An 18,887-nucleotide genomic window follows, 5' to 3' on the forward strand; every position below is an offset into this window, starting at 1 on the left:
ATGTAAGAATAACAAAATAATGGGTTCATTAGGTTAAGTTTTATTTGTGAAATACTGTTACTTTGAATTTGTTTCAGAAAGAGGTCTTTGTTTGTGATGATTAGTTGGGGTGGGGTTGCTAGGAATGCGACCCGGGTGTCAAGGGGGTGGCAGCCCCAAAAAGTTTAGGAACCACCAGTTTAATTAATCCCAGTACTCGTTAGTTATTTAATATTCCCTAAAAGGATAAAAGGCAAAGTTAACCTCAGTGGAATTTGAACTCGGAACGTAAAGACAGACGAAATGGCACAAAGCATCGTGCCTGGTCTGCTAATGATTCTGCCAGCTTACCACCATAATAATAATGGTTTCAAATTTTGCCACAAGGGCAGCAATTCTGGGGGTGGGAGTCGATAACATTAACCCGTTTTAAGACTGCTACTTCTCTTATTGACCCCGAAAGGATGACAGGTAAAGTCATTCTAATATAGGCATAAGGCCTGAAATTTTAGGGGAGGGGACTAGTTGATTATTTTGACCCCAGCACTCAACTCAACTGCTACTTACTTCATAAGGTTATCTAAAAGTAAGGTGCATGGCTTGCTCCAGCTGAGTCGGTTGGCAAAAATGAGTAGTACTTGTATTTCAAAGGGGCCAGTTGCTGTGTCATGTTTTGAGTCACACTGATTCTCCCCGAGAACGACATTAAGCCCCAAACGTTGTAAGTCAAAGGTGAGAGCAGGATGTGAACTCAGAATGCAAAAAGCTGAAACAAAATACTACCTGGTAATTCCTCCAACACTTGCACAAATCAATGAAGACCAGCAATTTTATGGCAGAGATTGATCAACGATATCAACCCCAGTACTTTACCATATTGTTGTAAAACCTTCCTAATCCCAAGATCTCAGTGAATATCTCGAGGTGGCCCCTTGACACCATACATGCAAACAATAACAGTTAAGTTTACATCTTTAAAAGAATAGTGTTCCTTTTAAGGACCAGGCTAATGCCTCAACACTGACGCATTGCTGGCCCCCTTTAAAGGTTTATATTGTTACCTGTGCCCTCTACAAACTCTTCATATGTTGTTTTCTCAGCAAACGGCCGGGGACCAATTAACCTGACCATGTCATCTTTATCAATTTTCTCTTTTTCCAACAACAGACGAGCAACCTGAATGGAAAAGAAAAAAATAATAACATAATAAATCCTAATAATCCCTTCTACTTTAGGTACAAGACCTGAAATTTGTGGGGAGGGATTAAGGCAATTACATTGACCCTCAGTATCCAACTGGTACTCACTTTATCAACCCCAAAAGGATGAAAGGCAAAGTCAACCTCAGCAGAATTTGAACTCAGAACAAAGCGACAGGTGAAATACTGTTTCAGCATTTCATCCTGCTAACGATTCTGCCAGCTCACCACCTTATATTAATCATAATAATAATAATAATAATAATGATTTCAAATTATGGCAAAAAGCCAACAAGTTTGGAGGAGGGGGTTAAACTGATTACATCGACCCCAGTGTATCACTGGTACTTATTGTCCCCGAAAGGATGAAAAACAAAGTTGACTTTGGTGGAATTTGAACTCAGAATGTAAAGGCAGACAAAATGCTGTTAAGCATCCTGTCCAGTGTGCTAACGACTGCCATATATACACCTATATACAGAATAATTTAAGACGTCTTATGTGAGAAAATATTTTGCATGTTCTTAAAAGATTTTCTTTGAGATTTTTGACACACACACACACACACGTTTGTGTGGTTGTGTACAGGTATGATGTTAGCCTTTCTTGACATCACAAAATAATTATGAGTGTCAGCATCATCCAATCAGGAAAACGTGTCCAGCCATGGGAAAATATTCTGCCACTTCGAAACGAGTGAAGGTTGGTGTGAGGAAAGGCATCCGACCATAGAAGATCTGCCTTAACAAACATTGCTTGTCTCACTGACTTTGAACCCCACCCACTTCTATGAAATAGAAACGTGTCCCCTTACCTTTTCTACTTCTGGTTTGTGTTTGGTGAGAAGTTGAAGGGTCCTGGCATATGCCTCGTCTACCATTTTGCGGACTTCCTCATCGATGATCTGAGCTGTTTGTTCACTGTACGGTTTGTCAAACACCATCTCACCTTGCTGGGGCATGTCAAACGACAGGTAGCCGACCCGTTTGTTCATGCCAAAATAGACCACCTGGTTGGAGTTGACGTGAGAGAAAAAAACAAGAGAGAGAGAGAGAGAGATTTGGTGATTTGTTGAATAGTGGTAGTGGTAGCAGTGAAGGAGTGGATACTAGAGAGAGAGAGAGAGAGAGAGAGAAAGACTGGCATAGTTTACCTGAGAATAAGCATTCTGAGTGACCTTCTTGAGATCATCTTGGGCCCCAGTTGTGATACGTCCAAAAAAGATCTCCTCTGACACACGTCCACCTAGTGTCATACACATACGGTCCAATAACTGCAAAGACAGAAAGACACACAGGCTTATATATATATATATATATATATATATACACATACTTATTTTTGTGTTTTGTATCTGAGTACATCTAATGTAAACTACAAGATTAAAGATGGAAAATGGGTAATGAGTGTATGTGCCATTATTTCAGGTTTTATAGAGAATAGGTACATCACTACGGTGTCACTGTGTGAGTTGAAAAGACGGGAGAGAGAGAGGAGGGTGACAAAAAGACCCATGGTGTGTTCCATAAAAATTTTTGAGTTATGGCATAGACACCCATTAAATATTTTTCATCTTTGATCTTGTCGTTGTTGCATCAGGCATCTCAGATATGAAACGTAATAAAAATCAGTGCTGGCTAAACCTTAACATGTGGTTTAAGAGCACTGCTAACGCCATTAACAAAATCAGTGCTACTTATAATTTCCATAGAAAAATCTGTAGAGGTGACCTTAACAAGAAATCCCCCCCACTCCCTTGAAGAGAAGTTTGTTAGTATTGTGAGAAGGACATCTGGACGCCCTCGCAGGATGAAAAATAAGACCCGTCGAAGGGCAGATGAGTTCTTTGTGGGGCCAAAGATCATCCTGTTGAGAAAGGCAATGCCAAACCAGCCCAATATTCCTGCCAAGAAAACATGACGACAAAGTCAGAAAACTCATGCTTTATTCAATGGGAACATCCGAAGGAAGAATTTGTGCTTTGTCCGATCGGAGAACTCATGTTTAATTGAAAGGACTTTCATTGTAGAGTCATTAATATACTGCATAAGTGTATGATACATGATGATGATGATGGCTAATAAACTCACCTGTTCTTTAGTGTAGAGGTATTGCTCCTTGGGGAGGTACTGGGCATAGCCAAGACCTTTACCACGGGGAATAATGGACACCTGTGGAGAGAAAGAGACACAGTTTAGAGTAAGTGTATATCAAGGTGGGTAGGCAACATGATATGGTCAGATACAAAGATATAACATGGTGATGTGTGTGTGTGTATATATATATATATATGTATATATATATATATACATTTTCATCCCAAACAGAGATGAGTACCAACATTCTCAAGTAGTTTGCTTGAACAATTGTGATGATCTCTTCACATAAAACTATTGGTTAAATGATGATGATATATACATGTATATAACACAACTTTAAGCTCTTGCCTACCTTAAAAAACTCGATATTTTTTTCTCTCTCAAGCTTCCAGTTAGCAACCAGATCCATCGTTACACACATACATTTCCTCTGGTTCTCTTTTCCTACCCCCTTTCCTCATTCAGCCCCACTGCGTGGCTCCCTGGGCAAGTGTCTTCTACTATAGCCTTGGGCCGACCAAAGCCTTGTGAGTGGATTTGGCAGACAGAAACTGAAAGAAGCCTGTCGTGTACACATATATATACACACACACACACACACAATATATATATATATATATCAGGTCATCGGGTGTTATAAGGGTGAATGTCCTTACCTTCAGCAAGGGGTCAGCATGTTCTAGGAACCATCCAGCCACGGCGTGTCCGGCCTCGTGATAGGCCACAGTCTTTTTCTCCTCCGGTTGCAATACTTGGGTCTTCTTCTCCATACCTTGAGGGAGGGAGAGAGAGAGAGAGAGTGATAAGCACCAATAGGGGGGTGGGGATGGTTGCATACATTCAACATAGGAAGGGTGGTGGAGTTGGGGACAGTGATGATGGTGGAGGTGACGGTGGTGATGCTGCAGGTGGAGGTGGTGATGGTGGAGGTGGCACAATGGGGATAATAACGGTGGTGGTGGTAGTGTTGGTGGCAGTGGTGATGACATTAGAAGTCCTACTGACAATGATGACAACGATAATGATGGTGGTCTAGCGGTGTTCAACTACAGCAATAGCTGTGATAAAGGTGATAACAAAAAGTGGTAATGACAACAATGGTGGTGGTGGTGTAGTTTGTAACAGACACCACTACCACCACTACCTCAAAACAACTTCTTCCAAAACTACCAACACCACACCTCCACCTGAACTGCAATAAAACAACACCACTACTGCCACAACTACAGCATACCTTCACTTACCACCATGTCACACCTGTCTCATATACAACACCACCACCACCACAACATACACCAGCATACCTCTGCTGCCACCACCAGCATCACATAGAACTGACCCCCAGCCCCGTGGTTTACTTACCGGCTATCACTCTCTCAATGGCCTTCTCAAAATGGTTCCACAAGATGGAAGGATTCAAGTCTCGGGCTGCTATGAGGGCAGCTTCGTTACATACATTGGCAATGTCTGCACCTGTGAGTGGGGAGAGAGGAAAGAAAAAGAAAAAGAAACATGAATAGGAAAAAGAGGTAATAGTGGAACTGTGTAAATATACCCCAGGACAAAACCCTATCTTGCTCTTGCTCTCTCTCCTCGTCTGTGTATGTGTGTGTGTATATATATGTATTATATATAAGGTGGTACTCCAGTATGGCCACAGTCAAATGACAAACAAGTAAAAGAGTGTGTGTGTGTGTGTGTGTAGTCACATGAGTTGGGGTGCTGCAAACTTTCTGGCTTTAAGGATGTCATGAAAGGCCTCGTTGTAGGTCCAACTTCCTAAGTTCTTTTACTGGGTTCTGAAAAACTGAAGGACTGCTACAATAAGTGTGTGTGTGTGTGTGTGTGTGTGAAACTGAGAGGGGAATATGTTGAGTAAAATCTCAATTAACTGATCCTACTGTATTTTCTTTTACCCAAAAACAAGGAACTTTCCAGCACCTTCTCGTGTATGAAAGTTATACAAAGGTAGACCTGCTAGGTTACCGTAATATGATGCTATTTGCCAAGAACTTACCAGAAAATCCAGGAGTGAGAGAGGCCATTTTGCGTGCAACATCATCCTTATTTAACTCTGTCTTCAGGTTCTTCAAGTGGACCCTAAAAATGGAAGCCCTGCAACAACAACAATACTAGTATTAGTTGCATTCATCATCATCATCATCATCGTCGTTTAACGTCCAATAAGTGAAAGATGAAGAGTAAAAGTGAAATTGTTTCTCTTGTAAATATCAATAACTTTTGTACTTACCTGCCCTTTATGTCAGGTGCGGGAACAAAAATCTGTCGATCAAATCGACCAGGACGCAGAAGAGCTGGATCTAGAATGTCGACACGGTTCGTTGCAGCCAAAACTACAACCCCGCTCTGCGTGTTGAAGCCTGTAAGGATACAATGTACATGTATATAGTGGAACTGGCAACAGTCTTATGAACTGGGGCATAGTGGGAATGGTAACACTCCTCCACTCAATATATCTTTGGAGCAAAAAGATGTAGTTTGTGTTTTGCAGAAAAGTATAATGTTGTGATATAAAAGTTTGAAGTGTTGAATAAGACGTCTGAAAGCAGAAATATTTGAAATTTCTCTTGAACAATGTCAGACATATTGAACCACAGGTTTTATAGCTGAATTAACATTTAGAGAAGAAATCTCAAAAGTGGAAGCAAAGCCTCAGATCAAGGGACCTTAAAGTAAACCCAACAAAAAGATTTGGAACTCAGACTGTAGGGAGCTACAACAAATTCATACTTTACAGACTCTGCTAATTTCAAACCCTTTAGCTGTGTGCGTAAGAAGCTTACTTTGCAATACATTGTTTTGTGTTCAATTCCACAAGGTGGCACCTTTGGTAAGTGTCCTCTTCTATAGCTCTGGGTCAACCAATGCACCAGATAGCTACACCAAGCTGATTTGGCAGAGTTTCTACAGCTGGGTGCCCTTCCTGATGCCAACCACTCAGAGAGTGTAGTGGGTGCTTTTTATGTGCCACCGGCACGAAGGCTAGTCAGGCGGTATTGGCAACGGCCACGCTCGAAATGGTGTATTTTATGTGCCACCCGCACAAGAGCCAGTCCAGGGGCACTGGCAACGATCTCGCTCGAAAGTCCTTACACATGCCACACACACATGCCACACACACACACACACACACATATATATATATATATATATATATATATATATATGTATATATGTATATATATATATATATATATATATATATATATATATATATATATATATCATCATCATCATATATATATATATATATATATATATATATATATATATATATATATATATATATATATATAGATATATATATACACAAACAGCATTGCACACAGTTCCTGTTTTTCCAAATTCGCTCAGAAGATTTTGGTCATCCCAGGTACATTATAGAAGACACTTACCCAAGCAGAGGGATTGAACCTGAGACCACATGATAACGAAATGATCAAACTATTTCCTCACCGTCCATTTCTACAAGGAGTTGGTTTAAAGTGTTCTCCTGCTCGCTGTGACCACCAAAGTTGCGTCCACCCCTCTTGCGACCCACAGCATCAATCTCGTCAATAAACAGGATACATGGTGCACTTTTACGAGCGAGGGAAAACATGTCTCGCACCTGGAAGAAATAGGAGTCACATGATTAATTTAGGTGAAAAAAAAACTACTCCAGCATCATCATCATCTACAACACCAGCATCGTTATAATCAATGTTACTGCCACCACCATCATAATAAGCAACAAGGAGAAGTACAATAAACAATGTACTCCTAGGTAGACTGTGCTTGTATAAAAGACAGGATGGCCACAGCTGGAACATCTTTGATCATAGGTCTACTGGGTCAAGACTGACCTGGGGTTAAACAACAATAACAAGGAAGGACACATTAGATAATGTAGTCCTAGATACACTATGACTAAAGGATAGTTACAACTGGAACATCTATGATCATGGGACAACTGGATTCTGACTGACCAAGGGTTAAACAACAGCAACTTACCCTCGATGGGCCAACACCAACAAACATCTCCAAAAATTCTGATCCAGAAACTGTGATGAAAGGCACATGGGCTTCGCCAGCCGTTGCTTTTGCCAGCAGGGTCTTTCCGGTTCCTGGGAGGCCCGTTAGAATAGCCCCTTTAGGGATCTTTGCTCCCAGGTCAATGTATTGTTGGGGGTTCTTCAAGAAGTTGACAAACTCCATAATCTCCAGTTTCGCTTCTTCGCAGCCTGCAACATCCCTGGCAAACAGACAAAGACGGTTTTATAAATATACGCAAGACAACAGGTTGGCTTCTGTGGGGGTGATGGATGGAAGTGACGAATGTGCAGGGCAGGGGGTAAGAGTAGAAGGCAGTAATGGGGGGTAGGTGCAGCTAATTGACCAGCAACATGGTTAAAAAGTGGTCCCTCAACAGATTTAGAAATAACAGCTGATTTTCCCTCAAATCACACTGCACAGATTGGTGAAAAATGGCACTTTGGAGATTATTACAGTCGAAGGTGGATTGTGATAGTGGTGTGTATGTATATATATATGTATATATATATATATATATATATATATATATATATATATATATATATATATATATATATATATATATATATATATATATATATATATATATATATATATATATATATATATATATATATATATATATATATATATATATATATATATATATATATATATATATATATATATATATGCACAGGCATGGCCATGTGGTAAGGAGCTTGCTTCTCAAATACATGGTTCTGGGTTCAATCCCACTGCATGCTGCCTAAGGCAGGTGTCTTCTATCATAACCTCATGTGATGGTCGTATGGTACCCCAACCCATTGTTACGTGACTTGTATTCATCTGTCATTCATTTTTTGAGGATGAAAAACGAAGGTAACCTCAGCAGGATTTGAGATGTGCAACCAAGCGAATATCCTCCATCAGACATCTACTGTTCTCTGAATGCCTTGCTTCCTTGGGCATAGATGCATTGAAGCTCCAACGTCTGGCAACTGACTTGGTAAACACCCACAAAATTATTAACCATCGTGCCAACAATTTTTGAGCTCCATGTGTCTAACACATGTGGGCATACCTACAAAGTCAGAAAACAGCACAGCTCCCATGGCTTTCGGAAACATCTTCTCACACTCAGAGTTACTGAAGCATGGAACAAACTCCCTGCATCAGTTGTTAGTAGCTGAGACATTGCATCCTTGAAAACCTCCATGCTTCCTGAAATTCGCCAACGTTACACCTGATATCCCCACCCCTCCATATGCATGCACACATGTATATCTTGACTCATACACTGTTCACTTTCCTGACTTTTCTACATAATTCTATGCACTGTACGTGCACCTTTGATGAGTTGTAGTGCACCTGAACACTAGACACAATAATTTCATTATTATTATTATTATTATTATTATTTTAAAAAGCAGGAGAATGAGAACGTACTTGAACTGTACACCAATGTCATCTTTTATAATCTTGGCTGTTGTTTGTCCGAAACCAAACATTCCTCCTGCACCACTACGACCTCCAGGACGGCCACCCTGTATTAAGGAAGGGAAAAAAAACAAAAAACAACAGAGATAATGATACCTGTTACAGTTAAATGAGGGCACTTAATTTACTAGAAATAGCAGCCAAATCTTTCTCAAATCACACCCTACTGTCTTATTTATTTATGAGCCAATGAGGGAGACCTCTATATAGTAGCTATACATGCTAGAAATAGCAGTCAAATCTCCCTCAAATCATACCCTACTGTCTTATTTATGTATGAGCCAATGAAGGATACCTCTACAGGGTAGCTATACATGCTAGAAATAGCAGTCAAATCTTTCTCAAATCACACCCTACTGTCTTATTTATGTATGAGCCAATGAGGGAGACCTCTATATGGTAGCTAAACCTGGTAGAAATAGCAGCCAAATCTTCCTCAAATCACACCCAACTCTCCTATGTACATATGTATGTATGATGAGAGAACAACAGTTGGTCAAGGATTCATACTGTTGATCCTGGTGCAGCCTCCTGGCTTCCCAGACCCCAGTCGAACTGTCCAACCCATGCCAGCATGGAAAACAGATATTAAATGAAAGAAGAAATTACAATTGACAGAGTAATTAATCTGAATGCTTAGGGGTTAATTTGTGACAAGGAGAGACAAGAAGGAATACATACCTGAAGTAAGTTAGAAGATCTTCTGATTATCCACACCAATATTGCAATGGGTAGAATGATGTTGAGGGCAGAGTAGGCTAAAGATGACCTGCAGGAGGAGAAGAAAATGTAGTAGGAGTAGTAGTAGTGGTGGTAGTGGTGATATGGTGAGGGTGGTAGTAGTGATGGGGAAACTGGTGATAATAGAGGTGGTAGAAGTCATTATTGTATTTGAGGTGGTAGTTGTATTAACAGTAGTAGAAGCAGTGGAGGCGCAATGGCCCAATGGTTAGGGCAGCGGAATCGTGGTCATAGGATCGCGGTTTCGATTCCCAGACCGGGCGTTGTGAGTGTTTATTGAGCAAAAACACATAAAGCTCCACGAGGCTCCGGCAGGGGATGGTGGCGAACCCTGCTGTACTCTTTCACCACAACTTTCTCTCACTCTTACTTCCTGTTTCTGCTTTGTGCCTGTAATTCAAAGGGGTCAGCCTTGTCACACACTTGTGTCACTCTGTATCTCCCCCGAGAACTACATTAAGGGTTACACGTGTCTGTGGAGCACTCAGCCACTTGCACGTTAATTTCACGAGCAGCAGGCTGTTCCGTTGATCGGATCAACAGGAACCCTCGACGTCGGAAACGACGGAAGTGCCAACAACAGCCACAAGTAGAAGCAGTGATGATCGTGGTAGCTCTAGTTGAAGATTTGGTGAAAATGAAGTCGCCCACCTACCCATGTCTTGGGTAAACTGTTCGGGTTTCACACACAGCAAATTGGATTGGAGCCTGGTGTTGCCATCCGGTTTCACCAGTCCTCAGTCAAATCGTCCAACCCATGCTAACATGGAAAGCGGACGTTAAACGACGATGATGATGACGATGATGATAGACACATAGAAATATTACAGGAGTAGGGGTATCTGGAAATTGCGCATAGAGGAAGAGGGGGAGAAAAAAATTAGTGAAAATATAGAAAATTAAGCGGGTGGATAACTCACAGCTCTGTTTCAGTTCTATAAACTACATTAACAAAGTTTGCAGGTTCAATGTTCATCTCAAGTTGGGCATTTTCTAGGTTCCGTTCAAAAGCCTCCACGCTGCCAATATTGAACCATATGATACTCTGCAACACAACAACAACAGTAACAGAAGGGGAAACATAGATGTTGAACCCAACTTAAAATCACAGCTGAATGCTTTGAGAAAGGAAGGACGTGGAGTGACCACAGATGGAATGCTTTTGACCTTGGGTCTGACACAGGATGAGACGTGTGTGTGTGCATGTATATACAATAACTTTAATAAAAAAAATTTTAAAAATCCACATCCTCTACAATATACATTGAGCACTCCTTTCTCATTTGTCTGACATTAAAGTATGTATGCATGCATGTGTATGTGTGTGTGTGTGTGCATGTATGTATGTAAGTATGTATGTATGTGTACATGCATACATACATATTGTTTGAAGTGGCTTTTTTCAGCAAATTTTATTCAACAAAAACATCTTTAAATGACAGTCTGACTGTCTGCCAAGCAAATGGGAAGCAGTAATTGAAGTAGATGGTGAATATGCTCCGGAATAATTATTTAAAGATGTTTTTGCTTCATGTTACTGTTTTTGTTGAATAAAATTTGTTGAAAAAAGCCGCAATAATTATGCACCAACCCAATATATATATATATATATATATATATATATATATATATATATATATATATATATAAGAATTTAAGGATTGGAGAAAACGCATGTTATAATTGCATACTTTATTCCTACATATGTTTCAAAGGATTACAACCTGTGTGATCCATAGGGATCTTTGATATTAAAATTGTAACCTTCTCAAGTATGCAATTATAACATGCGTTTTCTCCAATCCTTAAATTCTTAAATATACTCAAATACCCAAAATTTCAAGGAGTTCCTGCCTTAAAAACAGGAACTAAACCACAGTTATTTTGTGTTCTTTCCTACATTGGTTTCTATTAACCCATTTATTCTATCAGAAGAATTTTTATTCATTAAGATAGAAGAAATACACATAATTATATATATATATATATATATATATATATATATATATATATATATATATATATATATGGATATATATATACATATACATATATATATATATATATATATATATAGTATGTAGATAAGGTTAGTACTCCAAATCTGTATGGTATATTTGGGAAGTATGCATAAGAGTTAAAAAATACTGGGAAAAACCATTTGCAGAGTAATTTTATATCAAAATAGGAGATTGAAAAAAAAAAGCGTTGGTATTGATTCACCATTACACATGTTTCATTTGCTAGGAATTACAAACTTGTACATGTAGACATGTAGAATAAACAGGTAAGATATATATCAGAAATTCTGTCTGAAGTATTTCTAATCAGAGATATCTTACATGTTTTCTCCTACATGTACAATTTTGTAATTCCTATTAGCAAATGAAACATGTGTAATGGTGAATCAATACCAACGCTTTTTTTTTCAATCTCCTATTTTGATGTGTGTGTGTGTGTGTGTGTGTGTGTGCATATAGATCTCCCTACTTACAGAACTGTCCACTTGTGAACCTGGCATCAGCTTCACTCGAACCCACTTCTTGTTAACTACTTCTAGTTTCTCAACCTGGCAGTGAAAGAAACAATAACAAAAAAATGAATAGAAAAGCACGAAAATGTCCAAACAAAAGTCTAATATGTACAGGAGGAGATTGTCATGTCAAGGAGTATAAAATATGACTCAGGGAAGATGGATGTTAAACGATGTAAGTAAGATCTGATATAGTTTCATTATAGAAGGCACTAATTCATACAAATGTCTTATGTGTAGGAGGAGGTTGTGTTGTCAGGGAGTAGAAAATATGATCAATAATTATAGCAAGGTTCAATAGGATTTCATTATAGAAGTCCTCATCTTTATTAATTTAACATAGAGGGCCATTTGTCCATACAAATGTCTTATGTGTAGGAGGAGGTTGTGTTGCTATTAAATTTCTAAAGCTATTTAACATAGGGGGTGCTATAACCCACACAAGTATCTAAATGGTGTGCGGTACATGTCGGATGAGAGAATGTAAGAAAATGGTTTCCATGGTTGCATGGTTTAGACAGGAGGTATATATAAAAGAAAATATTTTAAAAAGTCAAAGGAAAGAAACCAGTCACCCATGCCATCCCTCCACTCACCGTTTGGCGTGTTAAATAGTTTGAGAGGAATTCTTTCCAAGTAATCTCCCTATACTGGGTTTGGTAGAGACCGACCAAACTGACTAAACCGACACCAGTCAGTACTCCGAGGAGGATCCGACTGTTGGGGTCATTAGGATCCATAAAGGGGCCACGATTGCTTCTGGAAAACAGAGAAGTGTGGAAAATATAATTAGTAAAGAAGAGAGAGAAAGAGAGGGATTAGTAGGGGTCTAAATGCACAACTGAAACAAAGAACCAGTCAAGTACCAGAGTCTATGTACTCAACAATGCTCTTCTCTCGAAATTCGTATCCAGGTATCTAAGTTAAAAACAATTATGGTTCAATCCTGGATTTTGGCATCCGGTGGCTGGTCTACTTGTTTCCCGTCACTTAGTGGTTCGGCAAAAAAGAGGCCGATAGAATAAGTACTAGGCTTACAAAGAATAAGTCCTGGGGTCGATTTGCTCGACTATAAAGGCGGTGTTCCAGCATGGCCGCAGTCAAATGACTGAAACAAGTAAAAGAGTAAAAGAGTATATCATCAGCCACTAAGGAACGTGCTCAAAGTGTTATGGTGAAGCAAGTGAGAAGCAAATCTTTACATTTTAAGCTCAAATCTCACCGAAGTCAATATAATATATAAAGCACAAGCTCTGGGGAAGATGTAAATGACTAACCCCACCCACCCCACCCTCCGCCTGAAATTGCTGGGATTACATCAAAGATTAGAAACTATCTTTATTAATCCTTAAGCATCCGGATTAAATGTTATACTCCTTTATTCACAGTTTTAAATTAATTAGGCATTATCTTGTAGCTTTCAGATTTTGATAATGTGATAGCTGCATTTTTAGAATGACATTGTAGGGTGGGTTTGAGAGATCAGATCTGGATGATTAGAACATAAAACAAGGAGATTATCTTGGCCGGACATGGCCAGTTGAAATGCTGATGGGTTAAAGATGGCAAAAAGGCAGAATAGTTCCTTAATACACCAGAGAGAATGTTTTGTGATATTTCTTGCAGTTTATGTTCTGAATTCAAAACACAGGACACATTAGATAATGTAGTCTTAGATACACTATGCCTAAATGAAAGACAGGATGGCCACAGTTACAAGAACTAAAAATCTAAAATGTGTGTGAGGTGATGGTGACAATCAACAGCAATGACCACCACTGGTGAAAATAAGTCAATAGGGAACTTACTTGCTGAAACTGAAGGAGAACTCCATCTTTTTGTCGCCTGGTGAGCCTCCGGATGGCTTGAATGGTGGGGGAGGCATCTTGCGGGTTTCTGGTAGAGGGGGGAAGAAAATAAGAATGGTGATGGAGTGACAAACGACGACGAAGATGGTGAGGAGGAAGAGGAAGGAGAGGGAGGAGGAGGAGGAGAGGGGATGAGTGGATGAGGGGGCGGAAGAGGAAGAGGAGGAGAAGGCTGAGGGAGAAGGGGAGTGATGAAGAAAGAAGGGAAAGGACAAGGAGAATTGGAAGAAGGTAAAGAAGGATGAGGAGAGAGAAGGGAGTGGAGGAGGAGGGAGGAAGAGAGAAAAAGGCTGAGGGGAAAGAAAAGGAGGAGGAAGAAGAAAGGGTTTAAAAGAAAGAGAACACCTCCTCCTCCTCCTCCCATAAAAAAACAAAATTTTAAAAAAACCCTTACCTTTTGGTTTGGAACCACTCGCTGAAGTCCCTTTGGGTTCTGGGGTCTTCTTGGCACCAGGGAAATATTTCTCAAACCCTTTTGGTACATTGCTGTTGCGTAACAGGGCCCAATCCTTGAGGAGGGACCACAAAGACCGTGGAGGGGCCGCTATATGTTTGGAGGTGAGGTATATATGTGACATCTGCAATACAAGAAGTTATAGAAACATATATATACACATATATAGACATGCAGATGTACCCATTTGTAAAACATTCTGGGAATATTTTTTGTGCGACATCCATTTCTGTTTCCTTCTCTTTTGCCTTTGTCCCACTCTCTTTCTCTCCCTAATACTTTAATCCTGTCTTCGTTCTCAATTTCTGTCTGTCCTTCTCTTGTCTCCAGCCCCACAGGACATTTTCATTCTCCTTTGCGTTGCTCCATATCTGTCTGTCTTGAGATCGCACGGCTTTTTTGTTGTATATGTATGCTTTTATTATGTCGCCTTTGTTTTCATCATTGTCCTGTATATTCGTTAGCTACCTCCAGTGGCTTTTCCCCACTGGCACCACCAAAAGTTAACATCATCAACGGTAAAAGCACAACATTGTAAGGATCTTTTGGATGTTGACTGATGAAGAATTAGCTACAAATTTTCTGTCTGTTATGGTTAGCCCCGATCCCGAAGTCACTAACCACTAATCTATGTTGAGGGGTACATTCTTTGCCTGGGGAGGTTTTCGCATTTATAAGCAGTTCTCTTTCCCTTTTTCTGGCAAGGATGTAGTTGATTTGGCTAGTGTGTATGTACACACACACACACACACAATAGGTTTCATGTACTTTCCATCTACCAAATTCCCTCTCAAGGCATTGGTGAGCCTGAGGCTATAGCAGAAGACATTTTCCCAAGACGCTACTCGTTGGAACTGAATCCATAACCCCATGGTTGCTAAGTAAGCAGCTTAAGTGCTCAGCCATGCTTATACCTTCCGGACTTTTTGTCTCTTTTTATTCCAGCTGCTGTCAAACAGAATGGTGAGGACAACTATCAGTTTCACCAAAGATGTTCCCAGCATGGGGCACAGAAATTGCTATGACGATGGCCTCTGATGTTATTATAGCAACTTCAGCCACTGTGGCTTAGGAAATCTATTTTGGATTTAAGTAATTCTTTGTAATGTCTTTGATAATTTTCCGAGTTAATCTCTCTAATCACAACAGATTTAACGAGTATATAGTCAAATGTTTATCAAATTATTAATTATCATAATTATTATTATTATTGAAGTGGTGAGCTGGCAGAATCGGTAGCACGCTGGGCAAAATGCTTATCGATATTTCATCTGCTGCTATGTTCTGAGTTCAAATTCCGCTAGGGTCAACTTTGACCTTCATCCTTTCTGGGTCAATAAATTAAGTACTGGAGTCGATGCAATTGACCTGCCCACTTCCCCAAAATTCCAGGCAGTTATTATTTAGAAGGTGTAGGCATGACAGGGTGATTAATAGGATCACTTTCAAACCATGTAGTCTTCAGTTCAATCCCACTCCATGGTACTCAGAACAAGTGTTTTCTACTCAAGCTCCAGGCTGACCAAAGATTTAGATGAAAAACGAAAGCAGCACATTGTGTGTGTGTGTGTGTATATATATATATATATATATATATATATATATATATATACACACACACACACACATACATACAGGAGGTACTGTAAAGTTCTTGGCTTTAAGAGTATTGCAAAGGGCCTGGTTGGAGTTCAGTCTGGCTTCAGTCCTACTGCGCGGTACCTTGGGCAAGTGCCTTTTACTTTAGCCTTGGGCCGATCAAAGCCTTGTGAGTGGATTTGGTAGGCAGAAACTTGAAAGAAGCCCGTCTTATTTAATATATATATATATATATATGTGTCTTTGTGTTTGTCTCCCCACCCATTACAACCGTAACTTAGCGGTTCGGCAAAAGTGACCGATAGAATAAGTACCAGGCTTAAAAAATAAGTACTAAGGTCGATTCATTCGACCAAAAATTGAAGGTGGTGCCCCAGCATGGGCGCAGTCTAATGACAAATAAGTAAAAAATTAAAAAATATATTACATATATATATATATGTTATACACACACACATGCGTTGTTTTAGTACACCATGTGCTTATATAACGTGTGCATGTACACACGCACACATTATATAAGCTTGACCGTAAGAACCATTCATTCCTCTTTCATTCTATTATCGTAGACATACCAAAGTCCCTGTCCTTCCCTGCGCAAAGAAAGTAGAGGGTGAATTAAAACGAGGTAGATTTAGGGGCTTCTTCTAGCAGACGAAGTTATTGCATAAGATGGTGGTGGTGGTGGTGGTGGGGTCTATCACACAAGTGTCCTTTCACTTTCAAAGATGATAGAGGGTAAGTTTAATTAAGGTAGGTCTAGCAGACAGGGTACCATGAAGTGGGACCGAACCCGATGTTTCTTGTTGTGAAACGAATTCCTTTACCACTCGACTATGCCTGCATCCACACACACATACAAAGGTAGAGATGTAATTATACATACTGGTTTATACACCATTCACTCATACTACCCCATCTCTCTCTCTCTCTCTCTCTCTATATATATATATATATATATATATATATATATATAATTATATATATATATATATATGTGTGTGTGTGTGTAGAGAGAGAGAGAGAGAAAGAGATCAAGATCAAGGATATATATACAAAATATATAAAGAGGTCAGTGGTCAGTTGAAACTGCATGAGATTCAGCTATATTCTGCTATAATCGAATGACCCTGAGGGCACGGCATTCCGGCTATGCCCATCCCGTTTTATTAATCTTTTTGTAAACAGATGATCGTATTGCCCGTGTGTGTTGCATCATGATTTTTTTAAAGTCAATAAATTGTGACTATAATTCTGAGGGTAATTTGGCTGCTGCCTTTAACCGTCAACATATGAGGACGGCGATCAAACCGAAAAATCGAAGTAATTGCAAAAATTAAGAGAAACATTAATATAATTCTAACCCTGTGTGTATATATGGTGTTATACACAAAATTAGGCATGCGTTTGGTTGAATACAGAGGACATACTTATGTGTATATGTCTATATATATATATACAAACTCCACACAAACGGATCATATACACATATATACATACATACACACGTGTACACATATACATGATGTATATATATGTATGAATATATATATACGTACATTGATATATATATACATACCCGAATATACGCACACGTACATATACATGGACACATGCATTTATATATATATGCATAATGAACGATCATATACATATGTACATTATGTCTAACATATACACACATTTATATATACACAAGCGTATACATACGCACTTATGTACACAAACATATATATATACACACAAAAACACCTACCAACATACATTTATACACAAACATGTAATCTATTTGAAAGATGATATGGCGATCTTTCGATACACACATCATAAATAAACATTATACATAATGCACTGTATATATATATATACACACACGTGTATGGGTATATAATAGATGTACCGATTCATCATGAGCGAGCCTCCTAAACACATAAACAGTCCTACACAGACTCAGCGATCCAAAAAATCCAACCAGAAACCGAGACAAAAAGCGATCGACTGACCTTGCGGCCGGAGGAGACAGACTGGAGTGAAACCCTCCTGGTAAGGGCAGCGAGACGACCAGGTAATAGACCAATGTAAGGGTAAACCATGTGTGTATGCCGGGTTATGTACTACCGTGAAGACGATCCAACAGCCTCTCTTTCTCTCTGTGATGTTTGTCGATATTTCACAGAAGAAGCCAGACTGTCCTTGAGTCTTATATAATCATGACGGCTTGCGATGTGCTTTTCTCTCTGAGTGTGAGTGATGTTTGAGTTAAGACATGCCGTGTGTGTGTGTGTTCGTAATGTAGAGCTAGGCGTTGAATTGGTCGTTTGTGTCGGTGGTTATTTCGTATTTCGAGGCGACGGGGGAGAAGAAAGAAAAAGTTAAAACGAAAAGTTCTGTGAGGTGAGAATAATAAAAAAAAACAAACAAATCGAATAAAGATAACACATATTTATTTATTTACTAATTTGCACAAGCGCGCACGCGCACATGTATTCATTTGCATACCTGCACTCACACACGCGCGCACTTGTTGTAGGATCGACTACTCACGACTAGCTAGCGCGGACGCGCGACTGCACGTTGGGAACAACTCTGCTTTAGTAGTACCGCACATGTCGAAAGCTATTAATCGTGTCACTCTTACTGTACATAAATAAACACACACACACACATCTATACATACATATAGCATTCTGTAGCAGATAATAATAATAATAAAGACAGCATGTCTATTTCTCCATTTAATTCGACTGTGATTGCACCTTATCAACAGAACAGAAAACAGGACTCTATTTGATTTGTAAAAGGTTGATAGTTGCAATAGAGACATTAGTCTCTCTCTATCACCTTTCAACATAATTATATATGAAGAAACAGTAGAACAAT

The 18,887-nt window shown here is 39.3% G+C and overlaps 1 protein-coding gene across 3 annotated transcripts in view; it reads right to left on the reverse strand.

Moving 5' to 3' along the window:
- LOC106878159 (mitochondrial inner membrane m-AAA protease component AFG3L2) overlaps window positions 1–18,887 on the reverse strand; it is a 33,733-nt gene that overhangs the window by 477 nt on the left and 14,369 nt on the right. Inside the window, exons 1-18 of one of the 3 annotated variants that reach the window (XM_014927298.3) lie at window positions 18,011–18,290; window positions 14,349–14,532; window positions 13,895–13,982; window positions 12,683–12,845; window positions 12,048–12,122; window positions 10,474–10,598; window positions 9,494–9,581; window positions 8,762–8,859; window positions 7,292–7,532; window positions 6,755–6,908; window positions 5,529–5,658; window positions 5,295–5,392; window positions 4,640–4,750; window positions 3,934–4,049; window positions 3,269–3,349; window positions 2,332–2,451; window positions 1,993–2,187; window positions 1,041–1,155 (exon numbers count right to left, since the gene is read on the reverse strand). In XM_014927298.3, coding sequence (XP_014782784.1) covers window positions 1,041–1,155; window positions 1,993–2,187; window positions 2,332–2,451; window positions 3,269–3,349; window positions 3,934–4,049; window positions 4,640–4,750; window positions 5,295–5,392; window positions 5,529–5,658; window positions 6,755–6,908; window positions 7,292–7,532; window positions 8,762–8,859; window positions 9,494–9,581; window positions 10,474–10,598; window positions 12,048–12,122; window positions 12,683–12,845; window positions 13,895–13,982; window positions 14,349–14,532; window positions 18,011–18,100 — 2,272 coding nt within the window. In that variant the 5' untranslated portion in view covers window positions 18,101–18,290. Of the gene's footprint in view, window positions 1–1,040; window positions 1,156–1,992; window positions 2,188–2,331; window positions 2,452–3,268; window positions 3,350–3,933; window positions 4,050–4,639; window positions 4,751–5,294; window positions 5,393–5,528; window positions 5,659–6,754; window positions 6,909–7,291; window positions 7,533–8,761; window positions 8,860–9,493; window positions 9,582–10,473; window positions 10,599–12,047; window positions 12,123–12,682; window positions 12,846–13,894; window positions 13,983–14,348; window positions 14,533–17,907; window positions 18,291–18,887 lie in introns of those variants that run through there. The other 2 variants (XM_014927299.3, XM_014927300.3) reach the window with 2 other exon arrangements.

This window comes from Octopus bimaculoides, chromosome 30 (genome assembly GCF_046866305.1).
Source record: "Octopus bimaculoides isolate indiv1 chromosome 30, ASM4686630v1, whole genome shotgun sequence".
NCBI classification, from domain to species: domain Eukaryota; kingdom Metazoa; phylum Mollusca; class Cephalopoda; order Octopoda; family Octopodidae; genus Octopus; species Octopus bimaculoides.